This window comes from Saccopteryx bilineata, chromosome 1 (genome assembly GCF_036850765.1).
Source record: "Saccopteryx bilineata isolate mSacBil1 chromosome 1, mSacBil1_pri_phased_curated, whole genome shotgun sequence".
Taxonomy (NCBI): domain Eukaryota; kingdom Metazoa; phylum Chordata; class Mammalia; order Chiroptera; family Emballonuridae; genus Saccopteryx; species Saccopteryx bilineata.
Genome location: NC_089490.1, coordinates 152,592,437 through 152,619,417, shown reverse-complemented (window position 1 = coordinate 152,619,417; position 26,981 = coordinate 152,592,437). Strand labels below are relative to the sequence as shown.

Genomic DNA, 26,981 nt, shown 5'->3' with positions numbered 1-26,981 from the left:
GAATAGACCTCCTGGGCTGGGGGCATGAGCAGCAGGGTCCATGAGGCTGACACAAAATAGCAGGTTCAGGCCCGAAGCTGGACCCAGGTGGCTGCCGTTGAGTATGCAAGCTCAGGGTAGTAGGCTGGGCTGGCTCCAGACCCTGTGCTGGGGCCAGAGGAGGGACAAGCTAGTCAGGCAAGCTTCTCATATGCATTTGACCCTTTTCCTTCCACACAAATCCAAGAGGCAGGAATGGTTTGGGCCCAATGGCAGAAATGGTGAGGGTCCATAAGTACAGAAGGGGTAGTTGTGAGTGCTGCTGATAAGGGCCATTGCTCGGCCACATGCAGTGTCCAGGAGGGCAGAGGGGCCTGCTGTGCTCCTAGCACTCCGGGCCCATGTCTGAATAGGACCCCACAGGCCAACGAGACCATAAAGAAGCAGCTGGAGGAGCTGGGAGCTTGGCCCAGGGACTCAGACAAGAAGCCCCTGACCACCTCTCAGCCAAGTGGGAGGAGGCAACTTAGGTTCCATGCTATGGTGAGCTTTCCAGTGGTGGTGCCCCATGCAGCCTCAGGGTGGGATGGCCTGAGACTGTCAAGAGAGGTATACGCAACACTATCTCACCTTCTCCTCCATAGATGTCTGTGCATCACCAAGGTCCCAGGATTGGAAACATCACTGAGTCACTGTCCAGCAGCCCTACACACCCCTGGGAACCCCATTAGTGGCCTGGGTCTCACAGCTACATGGACCCTGAATGGCTAAAGCTTATCACTGAGAAGTCTCTCAGGGCTGGGATGTGCCACTTCAGCCAGGAGAAACCCCCTTTTTTATGGAAGCCAGGGCTACCAATACTAGCCAGTATACCAATACCAACCTTGGGTGCAGAAGGGCCTCACTTGAAACCCTCTCAAGTGGAAAGGGGGTAAGGCACCTGCCCAGAGCTCGAGATGCTGAGCAGATAGATGAGATGCTGTTTAGCACCCAAAGAACCTGCAGCAGCTGAGAGGGATACTGATATGGCCCTGGATGGCCAGGAGGGTTCCAAAGAAAAGATGTTCTAAAGTCCTGCCCCCTTACGTTCACGGCTCAACAGCGTCTCCTGGTTGTGAGGAGCGCTAGGCACATGGCATCACCAGCCCATGTGTTCCTAACCCAGTGGGCTTATCATTACTCATGGACCAAATTGTCACCCCAGCACTGTTGCTTCCAACGGGGGTACCTCTGGAAGCCATGCACTCATGACACAAAACAGCTCTAGCTTCATCTCTGAAAGACACTTTCAAAGACCCAATGGAGCCCTGAGAAGCAATGATGGAGGCAAAGTTTCAGCCTTTGAGAATGACTGAAGATTTAGAAATAGCAAAAGGCCACTGAGCACTGGGGCGGTGCTATAGGTCAGGGGATCACTCATCACTCATCCATCCATTCATTCATCTGTCTGTCTGTTCAGGCATCTGTTCTCTGACCACCAGATACCGAACACAGCACTAGAAGATGACATCACCACCTGAGGCCTCAGTGAGGTCTGGACACACAGTCAGCAATCTGGCTACAGGCTCCTTTGTAGTTCAAGGGATCTCTCACAGTGATCTTCAGAGTTACCTAGAAACACTGCTGCAGGAGAAGGCCAGAGCCTCTCAGTTAGAGACTGCTGCTCCCAGAGAGGGGTTCTGGCCCCTGCTTAGAAAATGAGCCTTGCCAATTCAAGATCCCTGTGTCTGGGCTCCATGAGCAGGAGTGGACTAGCAGTAAGGGTGGTAAGGCCTCAGACCCCACCAGCCATCTGAGAAGGGAGCCTGGCGAGGCTCAATGGCCAGCATTAAACTTCCAGACCAGAAAAGTAGGAGCAAGTTCCCTAACAGAGCAACCCTGCGGTGGCCAGGGAAGGGGCAACAGTGAGACACGACTGCCCACTGACCCCAAAGTGGCTACCAAGACCCTGAGCCATGCAAGGGGCTCCTAAGGTAAAGAGCTCAGAACCAGGTACCAGACTATCATGTTCTAACAGAAACATCCTTCCCTAAGCACCAATGCCAGAGCCCCCATAGACAGGCTTTACTACCCTTGAGAGAAAGGGAGACAGGCTTAATGAGGTGTCAGGTATGCCCAAAACCACAAAGAGTAAGCAGGAGTCCTGGGCCTGGGATCTCAGCCTCCTTGTCTAACCTTTGGGCTGACAAGGCTTCCAGTGGTTCAGGGTGGGGAATGAGCAAGAGGACAGGAGTGACAGGATGGGGAAAGGAGGCACCTCACCTCTGTCTTAAAGGAGGCCTCGTCCTCTGAGTTGGACTCCTCCACCTCCGGGGGCTTTTTGATCTCCCGGGGCTCAGTCTCAGTCTTGATCTTCTCCACTTTGGCGCTGCCCTTGTCCTTGGCTAACTTTTTGTCCGAGAAGGAGGAAGATGAGGTGCGGGGTGAAGTGCTGGGGGCACTCCTAGACCCCTTGGAGCTGCTCTTTTTCTGCTTTTTGGCACTGGGCTTGGGTGAGTCAACGGCGGCTGGCCGCTTGCTGGAAGACTTGGGTGGGGGTGGGGGTGGGGGGCCGCCTTTGGGGGACAGGCTCTCCAGTTTGGTCTCCTTCAGGGCCATCTTGGGTTCCTTAAATGCGGCCTTTGGCGGCGGGGCCTTTTCCTCTTTGGGTGGCCGGCCCTCGACCAGCTTCCGTGCGGCATCCTTGGCACTCCGAGCCTGTTCGCGCTCGGGCTCCTTGGAGGGGCCCTTGCTCTCTGAGTCTTTGCGTGGCCGCTCCCGGTGCTCCTTGGCTGTTTTGTGGGCCTTGCAGGCCTTGCTGCTTTCCCTGCTGGCGTCCTGAAATGTTGGGCGGGAAGGGAGAGACATAGTCAAATGGCATCTCCGGTCACCCTGCTCCACCTCCCCCGACCCCTACAAAGTATAATCCACCTGATTCAGACTCAGCTAAAGAAAATCTTCCAAAAAGCGAAAAAGTAAGGCAGCAGGTGAGAGTTTTAAATGGAGCTGTCCCTTTAAACTACTAGGAAGTGTCAGCAGGTCCCAGGCGACAGCAGGCTAAGACTCCCCTCTGAATTGAACTGACATTCCCTGAGGGATTCAAGAAGAGCACATGTGAGTCACACAGAGAAAGGCAGCCACACAGACCCCTCCCACTCCAACACCTTGCAGCTCCCCGCTGGGGGCACTAGCAAGCAGGATCCCCTTTTCTGTTCCCACTACAGAGCCTGTGTGCACTCTGCTTGGTCACCCCAACCCAGCCTGGCCTGCCAGGCATAATGGTTCTTTCACTACCATAGTCAGCACTCATCAAGTGCCTGCTGGGTTCCCAGGTGTGGTGCAGGACCAACAGCTCCTGACTTCTTGGAATAGAAGTAGCCTGGGCAGTTTTTTTACAATGTGTATGGTTCCTAGTAAGTTCAGAGGGTTCAGGGTGGATCAGCCAGGTCAGGAGGTTCTGGCTGGGGACAGAGGCAGAAAGCAGCAGCCCCGCCCCAGGCTGCTGGGAAAGCTGGGCCAGGTGATGCCAACCCTTTGTGCCCACACTTCCTCTGAACAAAGGCAGGACCACCTACGTCACCAGTGATAGTGCAGGGGCCTGGCTGATAGCACTTGATCATGGGGGCTGTAGCCACCTCCCCCCCCCCCCCACCCCACCATACACACATCCAGCGCACCCTTTGGGTGGAATCCTGGTCTGACACCTTTTTTGTTTCCTCTCTGTCAATACCCCTTCATCACCCCACATGTCCAGCGTTGCTGGACAGGGGCCTGCTGCTGTCAGCTGCCAGGAGCTCCACATCCCACTCAGTCAGGTTCACAGCTGGGGCTAAAGGCTCTCCAGATCAAAGCTCACCAGGAAACCAACAGCAGCCAGACCCCAAGGGTGGCATGCTCCACCTGAGGCAGCCACACTTTACCAGCTCACCCTAAGTGCTGATGAGATGGGCGAGCCAGTTAAGTGCTCAGCAGTGGGGACTCTGCTTCCTGCTCTCCCAACCCACCTGAGGATCCAATGACAGATTCTCACAATAAAGGCCTACAGGGACAAAGGGCACAGTCTCAACAACCTTGGATCTATTTGGTCACTGTTTTCTTGCAAACCCACAACCCACAACAGTGACAAAAGTCTGGGGACAGGCTTATGTGGCTATGGGCTCTTGCTGCCTCCCTGGAGAAACATCAACCACTGGGCTCTGGCCCTGGCTCTTCTGTCTCCAGGGCAGTGGAAGGGGTACTCACACCATAAGCCCTGAGCTGACTATCTACAAGGGCGCCCCCTCAGGGTGGTGTACGGAATGGAGCCAGACTCTGGGGCTCTACTCCCCAGCAGTCTGGTCCCCTGAGGAGAGGCAAAAAGACCCCAAGTGTAATTCCAGCTTCTTCTTCAAGTATCCACACACCCCTTCCCAATGGGCAGGTCTGCCAAAGGCCTCAGCACAGTCCCACCATGTTTCCCAGACCTGGGGTCAGCCAAGCCTCCACTGCTGCTCAGGGCCTGCCCAGCAAGCAGGGGCCTTCTAAGCAGCAGCTCTTCACCTGGGCACAGTCACTTGAGACAGGGCTCTCTGAAATCACACACTAAATTATGAAAGTAATGTGGACATTCCCAGGGGTGAGGACCCCTCACAGTCACATTCCCGAAGTCATTAATGATTCAAATACGGCTAAGAATCAAGTTTTAGAGAAATGTTACCCAGGCCAACTGGCTGATGTCAGACAGGAAGAAGCTACAGGTATATAAGTCCAGGGGTGCTGTAGTCCAGAACCAATGGGAATATCATCCTCAAAGTACAAGCCTTCAGGGGTCCCACTCCTCTCCCAGGAGTCTCCACCTCCTACCTTCCATACTACCCACCAAGGAGCCATACGGTGGGGACAGACCATCAGTGATGAACCTGCTCAGGGGTACAAAAGCTAGACTCTCCACTCAAGCAGCCCCTAGGTTGGGGACCCTGACAAGCGAGGCCCTGCATGATCAACCCCTTCCCTCCTGGACCACTCCTCCTGGAGCATGTGACCTGGCAATCAGACTCTTCGGGTCCAGGCAGCAGAGAACCAATATGGGGGTACAGTCAGTACCCAAAAGAAGGTCCTCATCTAGAGGAAGAGGCTGGCACACAGACCCTACTCTCCTAGAAGAGCAGAGTGAGGCTGATGGCTCGGAAGCCAGGACTAGACAACAGGCAGAGGAGGCTTCCAGCAGAGAAGAAGAGCCTGCCTTGTGCTACCTGAGGAACCTATGTAGGACCCTAAGTCATGCCAACCAGGTGGCTGGAGAAACAGTCTGATACAGAAAGGGGTGGAGACAAGGACCCTACCTACAGGCCTCTGAGCCTAGCAGATATGCCCACTTGGCCTGGGGTCTCCTGGGGGTTGGTCACAAAGACATTCCAGTGAGAATGCCATGAGCAACTTCCAGCAGATGCAGCTCCACAGGCCACCGGAGCATTCTTGCCACCTGGAAGGTACATCTTCACAGGGTTTTGGGTCACTTGCAAGTGACACATATAGAAGAAATAACAATTCCTACCCTTTCAATTTTGCATGGACTTCCAGACAATTTTGAGTGGCTGAGAGAGAAACTACCAAGATCTCTAGCGAGAATTTCTATTTGTCCTCCATGAGACACAGGAAGGAGGGGCCAGGAGGCCAGCATGGTGAAGACTCTCTGAGCTGTACTATGTACGTAAGACTCTGGCCTCACACGTCTCAAGGGCTTAAGTCAGATGAATCTAAGGATTTTAAAGACTGACTGGCCTGGGGAAAGTGCCAGGAAGACCCTGCCTGGGTGATGTGCCTCTCTCCCAGTATTGCTGATGAGTGAGGCTGTAATTTGGCCTGAGAGGTCAGCCTGTCTCACCTGGATACCCCAAGCCTACAACAGCCAACTGGTAAGTGAAGCAAGAAAAATGCAAAGATGAGAAGTGGATAACCTTGAGGGGTCGGTGATACAAAGACAAGCAGCTGGCCTGAGAACCAGATGGAACATGGCCCCCGGGACACGGAGCTTTGTAGGCGGCTGCAGGGGAACCGGACGAACACCCAGGAGTTATGTGCACATTGTGACACCATCAGAAGGGCTCTGGCAGCCACTCTGGGACGATTCAGAGAGTGGTCTCAGGAAGGCAGAGTGCCACTCTCCTGATGGGACTGAGAGAAGATGATAAAATGTTTCTTCTTGAGAAAATCAGCTCCCTCACATGGTTCTACCTGGCCTCTCCTCCAAGTAAGTTTTCTCTATTGGGAGCTGCTGCTAAAGAAAGAAGCCAAACCTGGAGCAGCCCAGAGAGGAAGCACCTAGCCCTGGTGGATGGGGCATCCTGGCTGTCCTCAGAAGGCCTGAGAAGGTAGGCAGTGGTAGCTGCAGATGACACACTGTCCATGGCTCCCAAACATGTGAAACTATCTTGGGGTTCTGTCTGAGTGGTCCTAAGCCCACTGACTCAGTGGGAAGGGGGAGGACAGGGAAGGCTCTCTGGCCTCAAGAGGAATATGGCAAAGAGCCTATGATTACTAGGCTGTTCTACGTACTTCAGGAGGGGCTGGCCCTTCTGACTAAGTGGCAGAGAGCAGCCACACAAAGCAGAGAGAGCTCCAAGAGGAAGATGCTAAGGGAAAGAGTCCAGGGACGGAAGGTCCAGCTCTGCAGAGGGAGCGTCCTGAGCCCAGGACCCCCTGCTGGGCCCCAATGCTCCCATGTGACTGGGCCTTCCGCCTCACTAACCTTGGAGCCGTGGGATGGTTTGGTCTTCTTGGGGTCAGAGAAGGCAGAGAGTGGAATTGTGGGTAACATGGGGTAGTCAGGACTGGGCCTGGACACCGTGTCTGCTCCTTCGGGCATTACCATCACCTAGTGATAAAGAAGAGACAGATGTTATCAGCGAGCAAGGAGGCAGGCTGGAAATCCAATGGGCAAGAGGAAGTTGGTTCGCAGTAGAGCAGCTAGAGGTGTCCAAGCTTCCCTCTTGGGGTGGGGGCCAGGGAGAACCTGGGCGTCACTTTCCCAAAAGAGTCAAAGGCATTTCCTCCATGAGGGTCTGGGTGCTGAGCGCTCAAAGTGAAGCGGGATCATGGTGGAAAGCGAAGAGAGCAGGGTCCCAGGATGGCTGGGCCCAGGTGCAGGTGGCAGTCTTGGGGAGGAGGGCCCCCGGCCAAAAAGACTGGTGGTGTGTTCAAGAAGCACAAGGAGGCAGCTGTGGCCAAAGCTGGCCTGCGTGCTGCAGTTAAGAAAGACCAGAAGCATAAAGGCAAAAAGCCAGGCAGAAACCCACTCTGGGAAGGCGTGCGGCAGAGAAAGCAACTTCTGTGGGATGTGCATGTGTGTTACTTCACCAGGTCCCACATCTCCTGGGGGAGCCTCACTCCTCCACTCTCAGGTGAATCAAGTTGAGAGAAACAAGGAGCGAGCAAGCAGCGAAGCCGAGGCAGGTGGGAATTGCACGGGAGCTTGCCAAGCTCTCCGCAAAAGCCATCTCACTGGAGCCTGCAGGAGAGGGATGAGAGCTCTGCCCTTTGTTAACTAGGAGGAGGAAGGGCCTGAGCTGCTGCCAGGAGGTGCTCCCGGAAACACCTGCCCAGGTCCAGTGAGGCTCCCGTAGCACCTGCTGAAAGGAGAGAAGACTCGGGGGCAAGTTCTCAAAATACTGATATTGAAGTTCACACTATCGTAGTCAGCCACTCAGAGAAAACCTTCCAGATGGCAACAAGACAGAACAAAAGAATAAAGTTCACATTTAAAAAAAGGGAAGAAAAAGAGCATTTAGCTTTAATTAACTTTGAGCACTTAGGATCCTTGACGAGCCCAACTTTTCATCTGAGGAGGCTGATGTAATGCCGTCATGGTCATGGGGACAATGGGTTGAAAGAAGGGTAGGGGAGCCCTTTCTGCCACTCTAGCCCCCACCTCCAACTCTGAGGCAGCAAGGCCTGAGGCCAAGTTGCTCATTAAAGCCTGTCTCACCATAACACTCTTAACCCCAGGCCCCAGAACCTGTCTGACCCTGGCCTGCACAGCTGAAGATAACCAGGTCTCGGGAAATCACCACTCTAAGGCAGGGGTTGGGAACCTATGGCTCGTGAGCCAGATGTGGCTCTTTCGATGGCATCTGGCTTGCAGACAAATCTTTAATTAAAAAAATAATAACGTTAAAAATATAAAACATTCTCATGTATTACAATCCATTCATTTCCTACTGCTCTTGTTCACGGTTGCGGATGGCTGGAGCCAATCACAGCTGTCCTCCGGGACAACACCAAATTTTTATTGGATAATGCGTAACATTCACGGGTCATTGTATGGCTCTCATGGAATTACATTTTAAAATATGTGGCGTTCATGGCTCTCTCAGGCAAAAAGGTTCCGACCCCTGCTCTAAGGCCAGCAAGGACATGCACAAGGTTAGACAACCTAACCCAGAAGAACAGACAGGGGCCTCAGTCCATTCCCACACCAACTATGCCTTCTCCTTTTGTTTTCATTTCCCTTCTCTCCTTCACAAGAATGTCTTAGACTGACACTATGCCAGGACAATGCAGCGAAGGCCTTGCATTTTTCTCTCCTTTCTAACAGCCTTTTGACAAAAAGGTAAGTGAACAAATGAATCCATTTCTACCTCCAGCACTGGGGTTCTTAAGAACAGTCTCACCTGATGGAAATACAGACCCTTGACGCTGATGGCACAAAGGATGAAACATCAGTGATGTGGAAGGGACAAGCAGGGCTGGCCTCTGACCATCTAGAAAAGTGGCCAAGCCACTCTGATCACTGCTAAGAAGGTCTGAACCTCATGCGAGGAATTACAGAACTCGTGCCCCATAGTGAGGGCCACAGAAAGCAGCTCTCATCGACTTAGAGATCACATGGTCCTCCAGTTCTTCTAGCACGAACGTCAACACAGGTGGGTCTATGGTCACTTGCCACCAGATGGCAAATGCCAGCCCCACTGGGAACACTCAGAACTCCAGACTGGCTCACACAAAGGCCATACACAACTCAGGTCTCAGGAACAACTGTCTCATAAAGGTCCCAGGCTGCTCCTAAAACCAGAGAACCTAAGCCCCAAAGGTCCACAGTCCCAAAGGACAAGAATGTTCCTGACTATACAACTAACTCTCTGGACAGCCCTCACCAAGGGTTGAAAAGTACCTCAGAGACCACTGGGCCACCGCCCAAGAGCCTAACTCTCCCTCTCTCCTGGGCTGGCCCTTCCCAAACTGCAAGATACACCCTGCCATCCCAGCCTCTCTACCTCAACTCCTCATACCTCCTCCTCCTCCTCCCTGCCCCTCCAGTTTGATAAGGTTTAGATGCATATTGAGCCTTCATCTCTTCAAAACAAAGAAAACCTCCTGATGCATGGAGCAGAGGGGGACAGTCTCTTGGTCCTGGAGCTCTGACAGGTACACGGAATGTTGACTGAGCATCTACCCAAGATATGACTATAGAACCCCTGGGTAACATCTCAGGGAAGTATTTTGGAAAATAAGATGGAGAGACAGAGCTGAAGAGGACTGTTGAACCTGGAAAAACCACCCCACTTTCTTGGTTCTTCCAGAACTCCTGGGCAAACCTCAGAACAAATGTCTATGTCAATTGATTCCAACACCTCCCTGTTCTGTTACCAAACTCCATCAGCAATCATATTCTAGGTCGAAATTCCAGACTAATCTTTTATTAGGGACATAGCAGAAATTACTCAAATTTTATGCAATAAATAAATAACTTTTTTTTTTTTTATAAAAGACCCAATTAAATGAAAAGAAAAAGACTGCTCCCTAGGCCCAAAGAAACTCAGCAAGAACTTGTATTCGCTGGGGAGGTGGGTCTGCCACACACACACACACTCACTCACTCACGACCTAGACCTGAACCGTCCACTGCAGACACCTCTGGCAGCGAGGCAAATGCTCAGTGACTTTGGGTCACTAACAGGTGGCTTTGGGATATACTATGTACTCAGCCTACACCTCCTTCAGCACACATAGTCCAGCCTATAATCAAGTGCCCTGCCTCTTCCACAACCAAGCATCCATCAGCACCAAGCACCCCACCCCCATTCTCCAAAAGCTGACACATGCTCCTGGCATCCTGCCACCACACCAGGATCACTAGCCAATGACTCACGACAGAGACCTAGATTCTGAGAGTGGACACCCTCATCTGGCCTCAGAAGGACACAACTGCCAGGTGGTATGCATCATAAGGGACCCTGCAGAGCCCTGTTTCCCCAGGTGACAGGGCTTCGGAAAGGCCTTGCCAATCCATTTAAAAGCTGGCTCCAGCACCTTGCCAAGCTGACAGGCTGGCTTCATGCCCACTCCTCCCCTCACCCCCACCACCTTATAGAAGAAGATGCTAATTAATCACAAGCCAACCAGGAAGCTATGAGGATAAATAGCAACTAGTCATTCCCAGCAGACAACATCCCCGCACAGACTCAGACACCTGGCTTCTACCGAGCGTTGACAGATGCTACCTGTGCAACCTTCTCCTCTGAGTATCAGGTGTCCAACCATAGGCTGGAGAGACGTGCCCGGGAGAGCCCAAGGCATCCTAGCATAGGAAGCAGAGACAAATGCACGACAGAGAAGCTACGTCCGTTCGAACAGAGGCAAGGCCTGCCCGCTCTGGCACACTCACCCCGCCAGCCATCAGGAGCTTGTACCGGAACTCAATGGTGGGGTTGTTGAAAGTCAGCTTCTCACAGCGCAGGTGGTTTACAGGCGGGTTGCCCTCCAGGTTCAGGAATAGGTCATAAGTGAAGCAAACCTTCCTCGGCTCCTCCTTAAACAAAAAAACAAACAAACAAGGAAGCTCATTTCAGAGGATGGATAGGAGGCTGCAGAGACAGCCACAGGACAGAAGTGGACACATGCTCCCCACTGCCAGCCCCTACCTTCCTTTCTCCTTTGGTTGGCTTCCACTTTTCTCTGTGTGTGCCTACCCAGTTAATGAATTCACTTATTCTTTGCAGAGGATCCAGCAAAGCAGGCCCCACAACAGAAGCAAAGATCATTAAGAATGACATTCTCAGATGGTTAATAGAAATATTCTTGCAGATAGCATATACATCCCCCACACCCCCCTCTTCCCCTTGAACTCTCGCAGTACCTGCAAAAAATGGAGAAACCAAGGCTTGAAGACACATAGCTGCTAAGTGACAGGGCTGAGACTTGATCACAGGTTGAGATTCATGATCCTAGAGCCTCTACCCACCCCTTTACCAGAAGGGAAATTTCCCCAAAGATAAACAAATCACCAATAAGCACATAAAAAAATGTTCAACATCATTAATCATTATGAAAATGCAAATCAAAACCAGGAGATACCACCCTACAACCACTAGGATGGCAATTATCAAAAAAAAAACAAAAAATAACAAGTGTTGGTGAGGATGTGGAGAAACTGGATCTCTGTGCATTGCTAGTGAGAACGAAAAATGGTACCATTGCCTGACGCAGTAGCGCAATGGATAAAGTGTCAGACTGGGATGTGGAGGACCCAAGTTCAAAACCCCAAGGTTGCCGGCTTGAGCACGGGCTCATCCAGCTTGAATGTGGGGTCACTGGCTTGACATGGGATCATAGACATGACCCCATGGTCTCTGGCTTGAGCCTAAATGTCACTCACTGGCTTGAAGCCCAAGGTCGCTGGCTCGAGCAAGGGGTCACTCTCTCTGCTGCAGCCCCCCCCCCCCCGGGCAAGGCATATATGAGAAAGCAATCAATGAACAACTAAGGAGACTAAGGAGCAATAACGAAGAATTGATGCTTCTCTCCCTTCTTATCTGTCTGTCCCTATCTGTCTTTGTCACCAAAAAAAATAAGTAAAAATAAAAAATTGCTTTGGAAAACAGTCTGGGAATTCCTCAAAATGTTAAAATAGAATAGCTATGTGACCCATATACATATATATCTCCTACATATATACCCAAGAGAAATGAAAAACATATCCATACAAAACTTGTACACCTATGTCCAACCAGCATGATTCAAAACAGCTAAACTGGAAACAACCCAATGTCCACTGATGGATGAATGGATAAACGAAATGTGGTCCATCCATATACTAGAATATTACTCAGCCATGAAAAGAGTGGAATATTACTCGGGCGTGAAAAGGAGTGGAGCACCAACACTTGCTACAAAATAGATGAACCTTTAACACATGATATTCAGTGAGAGAAGCTAGACACTAAAGGAAACAGAGTGTTTGACTCTATTTATATGAAATGTCCAGAACAGGCATATCCACAGAGATAAGAAGTAGATTTGTGGGTGCCAGGGACTGGTTAGGGGGACATAAAAACTAACTGCTAATGGGCACAGGGTTTCTTTATGGAATGAGTAAAATATTCTGGAATTGGAAAACTGTTGGCCCTGGCAAGGTGGCTCAGTGGCTAAAGCGTTAACCAAGTACATCAGAGGCCATGGGTTCAACCCTCGTTCAAGATACATAGGAGAAGCAATCAATACTCGAGCACATAAGTAAATGGAACTAAATGAAAAAACAAGTTGATGCTTCTCTCTCTCTCTCTCTCTCTCTCTCTCTCTCAAATCAATAGAAAAGTTAAAAAAAGAAAGCTGTTTTGATTGCACAACACTGTGAAGATACAAAAAATCACCAAATCTGTATGCTTTAAAAGGGTGACTTTTCTGAAATGCTCTCCACTGGGAGAGAAAAACCTAGGAGAGTATGGGAGCCAGCAAAGGTTTCTCAGCAATTCAAAGGGGACGACAGGTCAGCCCAGAAAGGGAGGGGGAGCAAAGTGGCTGAGCCCCCAACACAGACATTGTCCATACCCTCTTCTCTTCCCCCGAACCCCTTGGGGCAACCTCGGGGTTTTGAACCTGGGTCCTCCGCATCCCAGCCTGACACTTTATCCATTGCGCTACTGTGTCAGGCGATGGCACCTTGCCCCTCCCCGTAGCCTCTCGTCCCAGGAAGCAAGGGTTTCTACTTTAACCCATCTAAACCAGACTTGGAAATGTTCCTCTTGTCCAAAGTGGATGTGTGACCTAGTCTGGGACGATGAAATGTAAGGGTAGAGGGAGGGTGTCAGTCTAGGGAAGGCTTTCCTTCCCAATCAAAAATAAACGTGCAGCTTGACTGTGGTGATGCAGCAGATAGAGCATTGACCTGGGACACTGGTTCAAAATCCCAAGGTCACCGGCTTAAGCACAGGTTTACCAGCTTAAAAGTCGAGTCATTGGCTTGAGCATAAGATCATCGACATGATCCCAGGGTTGCTGGCTTGAGCAAGGGGTCACTGGCTTGGCTAGAGTCCCCCAGTCAACACACATATGAGGAGCAATCAATGAACAACTAAGTGCAGCAACTACAAGTTGATGCTTCTCATGTCTCCCCTTCCTGTCTCTCTCACTAAAAAAATAAAATAAAATAAAATAAAATAAAATAAAATAAAATAAAATAAACGTGCAGGGAGAAAGTCTCAGCGCCTCTCTTTCCTGCCAACTTGTGTGATGCACTGCCTGGTGGTGCAGTGTCAACTATGGGAGGACTGCAAAGGAAGCCAGGAAAGTCTCAGGTAGAAAGTGCTAGTACCATGGAGGTGCTGTCCCAAGGCTATCAGCTGCTTCCCAATGTATTGTCAAGGAGGAAGACACTCTGTAGTAAGCCCTAAACATGGCAGGTGCACCTCTGTTCCAGCACTGCCCCGTGCCCACCCTTATGAAGGCACCTGTCACAAAGGGTATGTCTTGCCACCAAACTGGGAAGCTCTTGGAGGCAGGGGCTCTGTCTGGGGACTGCTGTCTTACACTCCCTCCAGGTGTCTGACCAGGGGAGGTACTTCATATTTGCTAAAAGAATGAAATGAGAGGATGAATAAGAGAAGGCCTGATCCAACAATGGAGTAAGAAAGGGGCCAGGAATGGATATTAAGGAATTTTGAATTTGTAGGTGCAATACTGGTATTTTTATTATTATTCTTTTTTTTTTTTTTTTGTATTTTTCTGAAGCTGGAAATGGGGAGAGACAGTCCGACAGACTCCCGCATGCGCCCGACCGGGATCCACCTGGCATGCCCACCAGGGGGCGACGCTCTGCCCACCAAGGGGCGATGCTCTGCCCCTCTGGGGCGTCGCTCTGTTGCGACCAGAGCCACTCCAGCACCTGGGGCAGAGGCCAAGGAGCCATCCCCAGTGCCCGGGCCATCTTTGCTCCAATGGAGCCTCGGCTGCGGGAGGGGAAGAGAGAGACAGAGAGGAAGGAGAGGGGAAGGGGTGGAGAGGCAGATGGGCGCTTCTCCTGTGTGCCCTGGCCGGGAATCGAACCCGGGACTTCTGCACGCCAGGCCGACACTCTACCACTGAGCTAACCGGCCAGGGTCTTTTATTATTATTCTTAAAAAGCAGTCCTTATATTTTAGAAAACATTACGGACTACTGATATGTAAAATGCTGATAATGTCTGAGATGGGCTCCTAAATGACTCAGGTTGGGGGAGTGACAGGCCAGGTATGAACCAAAGTGGCTACATGATACATTGGATGTATGTATCACATGTGGCAATGGCTACAAGAGGGCTTGTTCTATCACTCAGTCTATTTCTGTAGATGTTTCAAACTTTCCCTGATAACCTTTTTGGGTGGATACAAGGCAGTGAAGCACATTCAGAGGAGAAGCTTGACTCGGAATGCATCAGGGAGGGGAGGGTGTCCTGGGTCCTCAGGGACACCAGCAGATAGGCAGGCACTGGATCAGGTTGCAAGGCTGGCTGGGGCTTGCCTCTCACTGGCTGCCCAGCCTTGGTCACAGGCCTGTCATTCTGAGCCTCAGTTTCTTTACCTGTAACAGGCGGAAGATTCAATGAGATAACACAGTTGAAGCACTCAGCTCAGTGCCATTCATAAATAAAAGCTACTGTTTTTATCTGAAAGAGAGCTGGCCTAGAAGAGGGCACCTGGGAGACAGAGCTGACTGATGGTACCTGAAGTCACAGGATACCCCAAAGGGAAATAGAGGGACACTGAAAGAGGACTCCATAGCTCTGCCAAATACAGGAGCATGCCAAGGCTCAGAAGCAAAATCCACCCTCCTGGCTGCACCATCCTTAGCTGCAGCTTCACTTTCTGGCTTCTAGGCAGGTCCGGCTGCTGCTTCCTGGCTCCTCAGCCAGCCTCTCCTCTTCGTCTCCCTAGACCACTTCAACAGCCCCTAACCGTCCAGCTGCTTCAACTACAGCCCCCTTTAATCCACAAAATGTAAACTGGCTCTTGGCTCATACCCAACCCACTTCTTTAAAACCTGCCAATGGACTCCCTCTGAGCCTGGAGCAAAGGCCAAACCATCACCACAGCCAATGCAATCTGGCCATCTCAGGCCACGCTGCCATCTTCTACTCCCCCCATCCAGCTCTCCCCTGGGCTGGCCCAAACTTCCAGTTTGGGAACATCTAAACTCATCCCGGGGCAGGCCTTCTTGGATCACTGTCCCCAATCACAGTGTGTGATTCACTGTCATAAGTAGGACTAATCAAGGTCCACAAGATGGATGTCTGTTTTCTGTCCACCCACTCCAATAGACTGTGAGCATGATGGACAAAGGGACCCTTTTTTCTGATGGGCCTGGCACTGACCGAATACCTGTGTCTGTTTAATGTGTCCACATACTCATTTACTCTAAAAAAATTTAATGGGTGCCTGCCATGTGTTCAAAGCAGTGACTGAGACCAAGGAAGGATCTCTGACCTTATGAATACTCAGGGTCTGTAGATGAAGAGCCACACCACAGCAGTGATAGTGACATGACACTGACTCTATACTATGTAGCACCACATTTGGGGAGCATTTACTGTAGCCAGGCACTTTTCCAAGCACTTAATATATATGAATGCTTCAGAGCCCTTACTGAACACACGTGCTCTTACTGTCACCATTTCACAGATGAAGAAACTGAAACAGAAGCAGTAACGTGCCTGGTACCATGTGGCTGGTTGGTGGAGAGTGAAAATACACTATGGGCAGGCGGTATTCTCCAGAACCTCTGAGGAGGATTTCATACCCACACGAACCAAACAGGTCATGGCAACAGCCCAAAACAGTAGACCAGGAAGAGTTCTGTATGACTCCCCAGAGATGCAAACTGCGGACAGCATCAGGGCGAGGCAGAGGCCTCCCCAAAGGACCGGCATGTGACCTGCAGCTGATGTGTACTTTAAAGCACACTGAGAAAAGCTGACCGGAACTTCCTCTGGACAAGTTTGAGATGCTTGGGAACTTCCAGGAAGGTGAGAGACTACTTCCTGACCAGCCCCTGGGAAACCAGCCTCCAGAGAAAGCTGAGACACAGCCAGCACCACAACACCCTGAAAAGCCAGCAGCATACTTGGTAAGGAGTGGCCACGTTCCAGGTGTACTGGCCAGTACCAAAGAGTAACATCCTTAGTCCTGCCAGACCCCTACATGTGCCCCACTCATAGAAAGGCAGCTGAGTCCTGCCTCAAGTGTTCTCAGACAAGACTGTGGGCAGTCACCCACACCCCAGGTCACTGGCCACAGGCCAGCATCTTCCTCTGGCCTTGGCCTCAGCAAACTCAGATGTGGAGGAACTGGCTAAACTGGTGCCAGCAACCACAGACAGCACGTGTGCACCCATCCTCAGTATGTGGGGAGTCAGGCCCTGGCATGGGGCACATCAAGGCAAACTGGGCTGACTGCACTGGGAGCTCTTGATGCTGCCTCTCCATCACCTCAGACCCTCCTGCCAATTCCCCAAGCCATCTCCAGGGCCCTGCCCTCTCCTGCAGCTAGCAGGGCTGGCCCTGGAGAACCCACAGGTTTACTGCCCCACTCTGGGATACGAACAGAAAAGTAACCAACCCCTCAGACTGTTGGCATTCCAGAGAACACCTGGCTCCTCAGGATCCTCAGGGCAGTCTCCTCACCATGTCGGCCCTGCCCACACCTGTACCTGGGGCCTGTTTGACTTTCCTTTGTGAGGAGCCCTGGAGTTCATATTTGCAGGTCTTGAAAAACAAAAACAAAAACAAACAAAAAACCGGAAACCTGAATCTCATCATGGACCTTGTTCTAACTGCTGGTTTAGAGGGCTGCTTTCAGCAACATCCCTATGGGACAAATGATACAGCTTTTTTAAATGCTTTGCAAAGAAAGAAAGAGAAATGGAAGGAGAAAAAAGATTGAAAGAAGCTTAAGAGCTACAGAAACCAATAGCAATGCACTGACATTTGAATCCTGATTTAAACAAAATTATTTACACTCACACACATATGACAATTAGGGAAATTTGACATTATTGGATATTTAATATTAAAGATTTATTAATTTCTAGAAATGACAATATTGTGGTTAGGTTTCTTATTATTTTTTGTTTGTTTGTTTACTTTTTTTTTTTTTTTTTTTGTATTTTTCTGAAGCTGGAGAGACAGTCAGACAGACTCCCGCATGTGCCTGACCGGGATCCACCCGGCACGCCCACCAGGGGCGAAGCTCTGCCCACCAGGGGGCGATGCTCTGCCCCTCCGGGGCGTCGCTCTGCTGCGACCAGAGCCACTCTAGCGCCTGGGGCAGAGGCCAAGGAGCCATCCCCAGCGCCCGGGCCATCTCTGCTCCAACGGAGCCTTGGCTGCGGGAGGGGAAGAGAGAGACAGAGAGGAAGGAGGGGGGGGGCGGGGGTGGAGAAGCAGATGGGTGCTTCTCCTATGTGCCCTGGCCGGGAATCGAACCTGGGTCCCCCGCACGCCAGGCCGACGCTCTACCGCTGAGCCAACCGGCCAGGGCAGGTTTCTTATTTTTAAAGAGACTTATCTTTTACAAACACAGACTGAAATATTTGCAGATTAATTAACTCTCCCCTCCCCTCCCTTCCCCTCCCCTCCCCTCCCCTCCTCTCCCACGCTGTCTAGCACATGATTCAAAATAATCCTGAGGGTAGAGATGAAAACGACACTATCCAAGTGACTGCTGATTCAATAAAAAAAAGTTTAAAAAAATGCTACAAATACCATTTAGTTACCATCAATAAGATATTTGTTTGTTTTCAAAAAATGCAAATGCTGACATTGTCCAGAAAAATTTAACAGATTTAAAATTATTATGAAGCTGAACTGCTGAAATATATTCACTGAAACATTCTGAAATACATTAATGCTTTATGTCCCTGCATTTATAGTTTAAAAAATTCACACACAGACCTGTGGTGGCACAGTGGATAAAACGTTGACCTGGAATGCTTAGGTTGCTGTTTCAAAACCCTGGGGGCTTGCGGGTCAAGGCACATATGGGAGTTGATGCTTCCTGCTCCTCCCCCCTTCTTTCTTTCTCTCTTTCTTTTCTAAAATGATTAAAATCTTTAAAAAATATTCACACACAGGCCCTGGCCGGTTGGCTCAGCGGTAGAGCGTCGGCCTAGCGTGCGGAGGACCCGGGTTCGATTCCTGGCCAGGGCACACAGGAGAAGCGCTCATTTGCTTCTCCACCCCTCCGCCGCACCTTCCTCTCTGTCTCTCTCTTCCCCTCCCGCAGCCAAGGCTCCACTGGAGCAAAAATGGCCCGGGCGCTGGGGATGGCTCTGTGGCCTCTGCCCCAGGCGCTAGAGTGGCTCTGGTCGCAACGTGGCGACGCCCAGGATGGGCAGAGCATCGCCCCCTGGTGGGCAGAGCGTCGCCCCATGGTGGGCGTGCCGGGTGGATCCCGGTCGGGCGCATGCGGGAGTCTGTCTGACTGTCTCTCCCTGTTTCCAGCTTCAGAAAAATGCAAAAGAAAATGCAAAAAAAAAAAAAATATTCACACACAAATGAAAATGAAAAAACTGCCACAACCTGATTTCTGTCCATTATTTTTCACTTGCAATCATACACTTAGGTACCTTTTGACTCCTTGGGGGGGAAAATCAATGTTCAGAACTACCAACAACAGGAAGAGAATTTTTTTTAAAGAGTGAAATGTTTCTCATCATAGTGGATTCTTAAGCACATTTCCACAAATGTGGTATTCTAACAGGATTTCTTTTGGCATGGCTGTTACCAAATTTGGGATGGATAACGCACAGTTTGGTATCTTCAAAAAGAAGATGGCAATTAGATAGGCCACTTGCCTCCTGCAAAGCACCAAGAGCTGTGCTCTGTTTTGAAGTCCTGAACAATTTCTCACACTTTGAATCAGAAGTTCAGTGGACTTCTGATAACATCCAATTACATGAAGCGCCATGATACCAGGCCTGTAATGATGAGTTTCTTCACTCCCCCAGTAGAGGGCACACTCTTGTGAACAACTTTCATAGCCAGTGCTTCCTGGGTGCTTTACCACTGGGGCAGTCTCCTTCGTAAAAGCCATGGTATAGAGATTTTTTTTCTTTAAGGTGAGAGGAAGGGAGATAGGTAGACTCCTGCATTTGCCACGACTGATGGGGATCCACCCAACAACCCCATCGGGGACTGATGATCGAGTACCGAGCCACTTCTAGCATCTGAGGCTGATGAGCTCCAATGGAGCTACCTCAGTGCCTGGGGCTATGCTTGAACCAATCAAGCCACCGGTTGTGGGACAGAAAAGCAGACAGAAGAGGGAGAGGGACAGGGGGAAGAAGCAGATGGTCACTTCTCCTGTGTGCTGTGATGGGGCATCGAAGCTGGGATGTCCATATGCCAGGTGGACACTCTATCCACTAAGCCATGGGCCAGGGCCTCAAGACTTTCTTACTTACCCATCTTCTGCTTCAGCTGGAGTCTGGCAAGCTAGAAGCTGTGCTGGCCTTAGGAGAGTGATTGCAGCAGCAGCTGTGAACACTTATGTATGTATAGTATTTTTAAGTTTTCTATATTAAATATATTTAAATAGGCCCTAGCTCATTGGCTCAGTGGTACAGTGTCAGCCAAGTGTGTGGATGTTCTGGGTTCGATTCCTGGTTGAGGCACTCAGGAGAAGTGCCCATCTGCTTCCACCCCACCACCCTCTCACTTCCTTATCTCGTCCACTCCTGCAGCCATGGCTTGACTGCAGCAGGTTGGCCCTGGGTGCTGAGGATGGCTCCATGGCCTCTGCCTCAGACGCTAAGAAGAGCTCAATTGCTGAGCAATGGAACAATACCCCAGATGGGCAGAGCATCGCCCCCAAGTGAGCTTTCCAGGTGGATCCTGTTTGGGGCACGTACGAGAGTCTGTCTCTGCCTCCCCTCCTCTCACTAAAATAAAAATAAATAAGTAAACAAATACATTTAAATATGTATGCTTGGATCCACCCCCAGCCTTTCTCATGGTGCTGCATCTGAGTACCTACTAACTCGGGTTGGGAACCTATGGCTCACGAGCCAGATGTGGCTCTTTTGATGGCTGCGTCTGGCTCGCAGACAAATCTCTAATTAAAAAAAAAAATGTTAAAAATATAAAACAGGCCCTGGCCGGTTGGCTCAGTGGTAGAGTGTCGGCCTGGCGTGCCGGAGTCCTGGGTTTGATTCCCGGCCAGGGCACACAGGAGAAGCGCCCATCTGCTTCTCCACCCCTCCCCCTCTCCTTCCTCTCTGTCTCTCTCTTCCCCTCCCACAGCCAAGGCTCCATTGGAGCAAGGTTGGCCCAGGTGCTGAGGATGGCTCTGTGGCCTCTGCCTCAGGCGCTAGAATGGCTCTGGTTGCAACAGAGCAATGCCCCAGATGGGCAGAGCATTGCCCCCTGGTGGGCATGCCAGGTGGATCCCGGTCAGGCGCATGTGGGAGTCTGTCTGACTGCCTCCCCATTTCCAGCTTCAGAAAAATACAAAAAGGAAAAAAATATATATATATAAAACATTTTTATGTATTACAATCCATTCATTTCCTACTGCTTATGTTCATGGTTGTGGGTGGCTGGAGCCAATCACAGCTGTCCTCTGGGACAACACCAAATTTTTATTGGATAATGTGTAATGTACACGGGTTGTTGTATGGCTCTCATGGAATTACATTTTAAAATATGTGGCGTTCATGGCTTTCTCAGCCAAAAAGGTTCCCAACCCCTGTACTAACTACTGTGACGGGCTCTGTCCTGGCGGAAGGGGGGCGTGAACACACAGACAGGGCAAGACCCCATAACAGAGCTCAGAGGAGCTCAGCTGAGGCCCCATGGAACTCTCTGTCCACAAGTCCCTCAGGTCCTCCTTGGCCACCAGGCAAATGCCTCACTATAGCACCTGCCCACTACCAGTACCACTTAGTCAACCCTTCCCAGGGCCAGGTACAGTGCTATAGGGTTTATCTAGCATTTATTTCATCCTCGCAAATTCTCACTATCCATCAGGAAAGGAAACAGGTTTAGAGGCATTTACTCATTTGCCAAGGCCACAGGGAACATATCAAACCAGACCTGGGAATCCATGTGCCTCGGCCTCTGGCATCTTCTTGTGAACACAGCCTTGACCCACACATGAGCCAAAATGGGAGTGCTCCAGGGCTACAAGAAAGAACTACTCACTGCCAGGTAGAGACAGCAAGGGAAGGAACACAGAAAAAATGTCCCCAAACCAACCCTACCAAACCTGAAATTACACTTTCAGGATTTGGCCCTATAAGCTTGTGAACAAACGTTTGAGGAATGTCACCAGGCAGCACTGCAGCAGTAAGAGGCCTAGAGAAGGAACAAAGTTCTCTAGGGAGGGAGGTTGGGGGAATTACTTTTGGTCCAAGCTGAGGAAGAGTGCTGCAGACATCACAAAGAATGAGGTAGAGTTATGTGTACTGACACAGGAGGGTCCACAGCTCTTTAGTTTAAACATGTGCACACACACACACACACACACACACACACACACATATGCCCCAGAACAAAATGTTTCTGGAAGGACTTGCAACTAATGCTCATAGTGGTTACTTCAAGAAAGTAGGTGGAAGACAGGACTTTAAATCCTTGTAATATATATATATATATATATATATATATATATATATATATATCACTTTTGTAGTTAGAAAAAGAAAACTTTCAAAAAGCCTAAGAAATACACTATAATGTGAGCTGAAAACCGTGTGTTTTGAGGTCTGAGACCTCCTGGATGCCAAAATAGCTCCGCCACTGTTTCACTGTAACCCTAGACCAGCGAATCTACCTCTCTAAGCCTCAGTGAAAGGAGAAAATAAAACAGGGTTCTGGGAGCACACAGGAAGAAAGGAGAAAAAGCTATAACTCTGGCTGGCAGGACAGCATGGACAGCATCAGTCCAGGTACTCACCACATCCAACTGACCTGCCAAGAAGGCCAGGGAACCTTTAGGGCTGGCCAGGACTAGGTGTAGGAAGTACAGTCATCACAGCACTACAGGCAACAGAGTTTCATCATGCTTGTCAAGAAGGGGCTGTCTCACCCTGGCCAGACAGCTGGGTTGCTTGGAGCAACATCCCGAATCGGAGGTTGAGGATTCGATCCCCGGTCAGGGCACATACAGGAACAGATCGATGTTCCTGTCTCTCTTCCTTCTTTTCTTGCTAAAATCAATTTAAGGGAGGGGGAGGGGCGGAAGCTGTCTCCGAAGATCGGGGGTGCGAGAAACATTTTCTTTTTGTACTTTTGAATTCTGAATAAAATAGTGTGCGCCCACTGAGGGTACTCACAGACCACAGTGACAGAGGAGGCAGACTCTGGAACTAAACTAGCTCTTGCACTTACTGGGTCACCCTGAGCTAAGGGTACATCATCCGTTTGTGCCTCAGCTTCCTCACCTGCAAACAGAAAGGATGGAACCTACCTTATACAAGCACTCAAAAATGCTGGTCACCATTACACACAGACGTGAAAAGAACTCCAAGACAGGCTGTTGACCGAAGAAGGCAACAGCACAACTGTGAGTCTAACAGGAGCCTCGCTACTTTCACATTAAAGACCTCACTCCTACACGAGTATAAAACAGGGAAACCTTCTGGACAACAGACACTCAACCATCCATCCACCTTGAGAGGTCAGAAAGAGTGGGGGGTGTAAAGGGAGAGAAAGGGAGGAGTCCCATTCTTCTACTCTGCATGCTTCAGTATTATCTGAATTTACAGTAACCTGAATATATGCATGTACTGATAAGCAATTAGAAACTAAAACAGGAAGGCACAAAGGCACACACCACATTTTAAAGATCGTGTGCCATGAAAACAAACACTTTTATGCTGAAAGTAAGCTTCTGTTATCTGGAGCCCTGACTTAATGATTCATTCCCAACATAAACACCAAAAAGAGTGAGAAAGTAGCCTGCAGTATAAACACACACATAAAGTGGCAATTCGACAAAGAAACCTGGACCAAAACAGACAAAAAGGGAGGAAAGGTGGTGTCCCCAGGATGAGACCATGAAAGCTCAAAGCCAAGGGGACCTGAGAATCATCGGTCTCCTCTTGAACCTCACTCCCCTCCTTGCCCCAGTCTAAGAGAGACCACCACTTCCACATCCCACAGTTGCTGTAAATCAAAGAGACACAAGAGCCACATGGGACAGATTCTCCCAAGGCCTGAGCTGACACTGTCCAAACCACAGCTCTGACTCCCAAGAAAGTGAGGGGCTGGGCTGATAATGCCAACCACCCCATTACTCCCTGCCCCACCCATATTCAACTGCATCCCTCACTTTGGGGTGGAGGGCTGACAGTGCAAATGACGTGATTCCCATATTTACAGGAAAACACATAAATCAGTGAGGAGAGAGGTTCTCCGGGAAGCTGACTGAGGCCAGTGCGTCCACCCCCTTGTGGAACAGGCAGAAATGGACTGGACCTGGACCGGTCTCCAGGTCCTGGGGTGCCAGTGATCAGCATGGTCAGGCAGCACCTCTTCTTGCACACACGTGCTCTTTCATGCACTTCTCTTTCAAGGCAGCTCTGGACACTGACTGAACCTCTAGGAAATACAGATACTTTTGGGCTCCCAAATCAAGGAACAGAACAATGCTCCAGGGAAAGACAAACCAAGCCACACATCTGGCAGCATTCACCCGGCTTGTCACAACTCAGCAGCCCCCTGACCTTTCCCTGGGTCTCCTTGCATGATGCCCCTACTGTTCTGGCTCCTCGGCAATCTACCAGTGATGGTAGGCCCCCTCGGCCACATCAACCAGCCAACTCTCCCTGTGCAGAGCAGCGGGCTCCACGGGGTGGGGCAGGTGGCTCCTCCACACACCAATCTGGGGCGAGGGCAAGGGATTGAAACCATGGTGACTCCAAAAGGGGCATGCTGAACTGGGGTAACCTGGGTTCCTGCTTAACCACTCAAGACCAGCTCTCAGCCACCAAGTCTCAATTTAGACTGAGGATAGATGGGAAAAGCCTGCCCAAGCCCAACATAAGTGGGGTTTTGCATCCCAGAGCCACTTCTACTTTAAGAGGGCAGGGAGGGGCGGAAGATTTGGTGGCCCTGGGACCTCCCACAACATGCTGCCAGGCCTGCGACAGTGCCTACACAGCTGCTTCCCCCTCACCAAGCACAAGTCAGCAAGGATGTGTCCAAGAAGCTGCAACTGAAGGCTTAAGGCTCAGAAACCAGCACTGTTTTAAAAAACCCATTCCGACAAAACCACACAAACTTCCTAATAAAATGTACCAAAATGACCTTTCTGGGATTTCAGACAGCAGCCTTTGAGTAAAGCCACGGGAAGTTAGTGATGGTTAAAGCTCCCTGCACACCAATAGCTTGTGGGAGGTAGGATGGAGGGCAGGGAGGATATATAATACTAGCAGCAAATGACCAAACTAAACTTCTTCACATTTTACCTTTTCTGAAAATTGGGCTCTTTTAAAGTCAGGGTGTACACTGGTATGTTTTATTTCTTCTCCCAAAGTGTTTTAGTGGACTGATAGTACATCTATCTCACAACGAAGGGAGATGTATACCAGAGGAAATGGGGTTAAGGTCAGCTCTAGGGGATGGTTGAGCTGTAGGTTTGATACCAAAACATGGCCAGGCCAGCATTCCTGCTCCAACAAACATCTACAGGGCATAGGAGGGCACTGCTGGCCTGAAGCAGGTAGGAGAACATTAGAAGTTTTCTTTAAACTTAAGTTCTTGTCTCCATCCTATGATTGATTTTCTTTCCTCCTTTCAGTGGCACCAATCACAAGCCAGAAACTCAGAATTAAGGGACAGCATCTTTAATTTGAAAAAGCAAAATCAGTTCAGCTGCCCTGTACCTGCTCTCATCTAAGACCAAGCAGCCCTCCAGGTCCATCCTAGAGCCCTCCACCCCTCTCATCAACCCTGCTTTCTAACAGATACTAGAACTCAGTCAAATGCTTCCTGTTTGGCAGCCACTGAATTACTTCCTTGAAAGGCTAGTCCAGGTCTATGTAATAATGTGGCCGTGCTACCACAAAACAATCTGGGACAGGTAGGAGATGGCACCTGACTGGGGATTATGAAGCCGTGCCACAAGATCTTAAGCCTAAAGAGGTAGCTGAGCCCAGAGGGATCAGAGGAATTGACCCTTCACTGAGGGCCTAAAAGCACATCCCCTCGCCACACAGAGGTTGAGAGGTCTTTTTAAAAAGCAAATGTGATCATGCCATCCCCCAGATTAACTCTCCAAAGGCTCTGCAATGTGCTGGGAATGAGTGGCTCTGCCAACCTCACCCATCTGTTCCCCAGCCTCCCTTTTGAACCCTGATGTCTCCGACTCTCCACCTTCACACTATGCACCTTACGCCTGGAAAGCACTGTCCTCTCTGCCCAGCTGACTCTTCCGCACCCACAAGTTTCTGAGTAAACCTCACTTCCTAAGGGAAACCTTGCCCAACCCTTTCTAACTGGGTCCCTGTAACACACACAGCATCCACCGCTGCTGCTTCAATGCACAGATGACTTGCCCTGATGATGTAGCCACCTTCATGATTGTCTGACTAGTACCCCTCACCGCTGTCTGTCTGGGAGCTCACAAGACATGAGACCATGTGCACTTTGGTCCCCAGCGTGTCCTAAACTCAGTAAATATCTGCTACATGAATCAATTAATGACACTACAGCAGAGGGCAGAAGAAAAGCCATTCCTCTTCTTCATTGTAAGTCAACCAATTTTTCTAAAAAACTCAACTGCAAAGAATCAGACAGTGGCATCCTCTACTAGAAATCATCTTCCTATTTCGTTTCCTTCTGCCTCTTTAAACAACTGTTTTGGCATAAGCTCCCAGTGGGTGGCAAAAAGAAATCACGGGCCTGGGGTCTGGCAAATGGTTGCTAGATACAACACCAAAAGCACAAACCATAAACGAAAAAACAATGGTAAACAAACTTGAAAATGTTTCCAAATTGTGTACTAAACAAAAAATTTATATTCAGACTATATAAAATACTAAGCTCAACAATCAGAAAACTACCCAATGTTTTTCGAAGGCAACAATTCTTAAAAGACACTTAAAGAAAATCTATGAATTGCAAACAAAACATGCGAAGATGCTCACTGTCATTCACCATCAGGGAAATGCAAATCAAAACCTAATGACACTACTCCATATCTACCAGGTTGTCAATAATCAGAAAGACAGAAAGTGGGCAAGAAACTGGAGAAACTGGCCCATGTACATGACTGGTGGGAATGTAAAGTGGTGCAGCCACTGTAGAAAATAGTTTGGAGGGTCCTCAAAAAGTTAATCACAGGATCACCGGAAGATCCAGCAATTCCACTCTTCAATATATGCCCAAGAGAAATTAAAATATTTATCCACACACAAAAAAACTTGTACACAAGACAGCTAATACGTGGAAACAACCCAAATGCCCATCAGCTGATGAATGAATACACAACATGTGGTCTATAAAATATATTCATCAATAAAGAAGCAAAAGCACTGACAAATGGTACAATGTGAACGAACCTTAAAAACAGTCACAAAAGGCCACACAGCATTTGATTCCATTTATATAAAATGTCCAGAAAAGACAAATCCATGGAGATAGAAAGTAGGTTAGCAGTTGCCAGGGCTGGGGGAAGGAATAACGGAGTGACTGCTAATGGGTGCAGGGCTTATTTTAGGGTGATAAAAACATTCTAGAATTAACGGTGATAATTGTACAACTTTGAATATACTAAAAACCAATGAAATGTACA

The 26,981-nt window shown here is 49.7% G+C and overlaps 1 protein-coding gene across 5 annotated transcripts in view; it reads right to left on the bottom strand.

Moving 5' to 3' along the window:
* The window catches only part of MLLT1 (MLLT1 super elongation complex subunit), a 75,732-nt gene that overhangs the window by 10,373 nt on the left and 38,378 nt on the right, over window positions 1-26,981 (bottom strand). For 4 of the 5 annotated variants that reach the window (XM_066274587.1, XM_066274577.1, XM_066274559.1 and 1 more), the window contains 3 exons: window positions 10,601-10,744; window positions 6,686-6,811; window positions 2,242-2,796 (listed from right to left, as the gene is read on the bottom strand). In XM_066274587.1, coding sequence (XP_066130684.1) covers window positions 2,242-2,796; window positions 6,686-6,811; window positions 10,601-10,744 — 825 coding nt within the window. The remainder of the gene's footprint in view (window positions 1-2,241; window positions 2,797-6,685; window positions 6,812-10,600; window positions 10,745-26,981) is intronic. The other variant, XM_066274568.1, reaches the window with a different exon arrangement.